The sequence below is a fragment of the Gavialis gangeticus genome, unplaced genomic scaffold (genome assembly GCF_001723915.1).
Source record: "Gavialis gangeticus isolate Ggan-Ray unplaced genomic scaffold, GavGan_comp1, whole genome shotgun sequence".
Classification (NCBI taxonomy): Eukaryota; Metazoa; Chordata; order Crocodylia; family Gavialidae; genus Gavialis; species Gavialis gangeticus.
Window position 1 is genome coordinate 81,365,398 of NW_017729022.1, and position 1,634 is coordinate 81,367,031.

The following is a 1,634-nucleotide window of genomic DNA, read 5'->3' on the forward strand; positions in this document are numbered from 1 at the left end:
TTCAGTGAAAAACTATAAATTGTTTTTTTTTCAAACTGATCTTGATTAGGCTTGGTAGGATCTGATTTTTATGTAGTCTTTTCTTAATGTATTAAAAGTAGGGGCAAGTTAAGCAGTCCGTGGCCTCTGTGTTTGACACTGATCTAACTCCTCTTTTTCCATTAGGATTCTTAAAATTAACTTCAGTGGCAGGAGAAGAAGGTCCATGCCAGTAGCTTTTAATTTTCATTTTTCTCCCTCTGCTTCACTGTCACTCTCAAAAGCACCTGTAAGGAGCATACTGGCTATCCCTAGATCACTGTTTATGATGTATTAAGAGTTTATATCAAGTATTTCTTTCTACAGAGACTGCCCATCCTGCCTCCCAGCTATTTCTGATCTGGAGAGTGCCAGACTTCAGCTGGATGCTGTGCCTCAGGAGCCCTGTGCTGACAGCAGATAGCTGGGCAAAGGCATTTCAAACTGACTTCATGTCAGAGAAAGTGAACTTGGCAAAAAAAGTAATTTTTATTCAAGGGACTCCTTATCTTTTAAATGTTGTCCTATTTCAGTTAAGCACCAATGTAAAAATCATAGCTTGTATTCTCCTTAAGGGTTTTCTTTTGCTGTTGTACATTACCAGGCATCATTACAGTGCTGCATGCCTCAAGGTACGGGTGTTATTACAGTTTTTTTTCTTATAATAGGAGATCCACATGGAACGCTGTGTAAATTTGACAGATATAGCTGTGGAAGCTGTTCTTACCTGTTGCCCAAAGATATACATTCTGTTGTTCCATGGATGCCCACTGATGACAGGTTAGTCAAAGCACACAGGTAATATTCCATATTTTAAGTTGACTCTAAGGTAAGCAGCATGTCATCTTTCTGCCTAGAAAGCACAGACTACCTTGCAAATGTTCCCAAAATGAGCAACAAGGTACTATTCATGATCTTAATAGTAGTATTCTTGGGGTTTTCCAAAACAAGACAGGGTTCTTGCTTGAAAGACTTGATAGACTTAACAGGGGAAGGAAACACAATAGTTCAGGCACACACAGGTTTAGACACAGCATTCTTCTAGAGGTTGCATATGTAAGTTGTAAAATGCAACTCAACTCTGAAAATGTACTACGCCAATTGATACCTTATTTAGAAGGCTTTATGTTTTAAAATTTTCTTCTTAGTCTGGTTTTGGATTTTCTGTACAGAACCAAATGATATTATTATCAGTAGAGATTTTCCTCAACCCCAGCCCTGGATACTGTCCCCCTGATCCTGCCCGCTTTTGTTGTTAGCTCTTCTGAACAGCCTGTCCTTCTTACCTGTGGCTGCCTGCTTCTCAACAATCGGCTCAATAGATACTGGTAACAACTACATTGCCTGCAGCCACATTCAGATTTTCACACTTGAATGGAGTTCACAAACTAGTTCTTCTCTCAGGCTAATGTGAGAGAAGAACCAGACTCTCATATTACAGGTGATTGCTCTTCAGTAACAGTGCATCAGTGCCTTAGTACTATGTTGCTCCAAAATGGCTGTTGCTGTTTTGGGGAGTATCACCTTACTAGCAGAAGCCTGTTTTTTTCTAATACCTGTGCAGCTATGGTACGTGTTCATAGATTTCATAAACATTTGGGCTGGAAGGGACCCTG

The 1,634-nt window shown here is 39.8% G+C and overlaps 1 protein-coding gene across 1 annotated transcript in view; it reads left to right on the forward strand.

Annotated features, from left to right (window-relative positions):
- The window catches only part of AMN1 (antagonist of mitotic exit network 1 homolog), a 62,417-nt gene that overhangs the window by 44,863 nt on the left and 15,920 nt on the right, over window positions 1–1,634 (forward strand). The window contains exon 6 of the mRNA XM_019515828.1: window positions 687–798. Coding sequence (XP_019371373.1) covers window positions 687–798 — 112 coding nt within the window. The remainder of the gene's footprint in view (window positions 1–686; window positions 799–1,634) is intronic.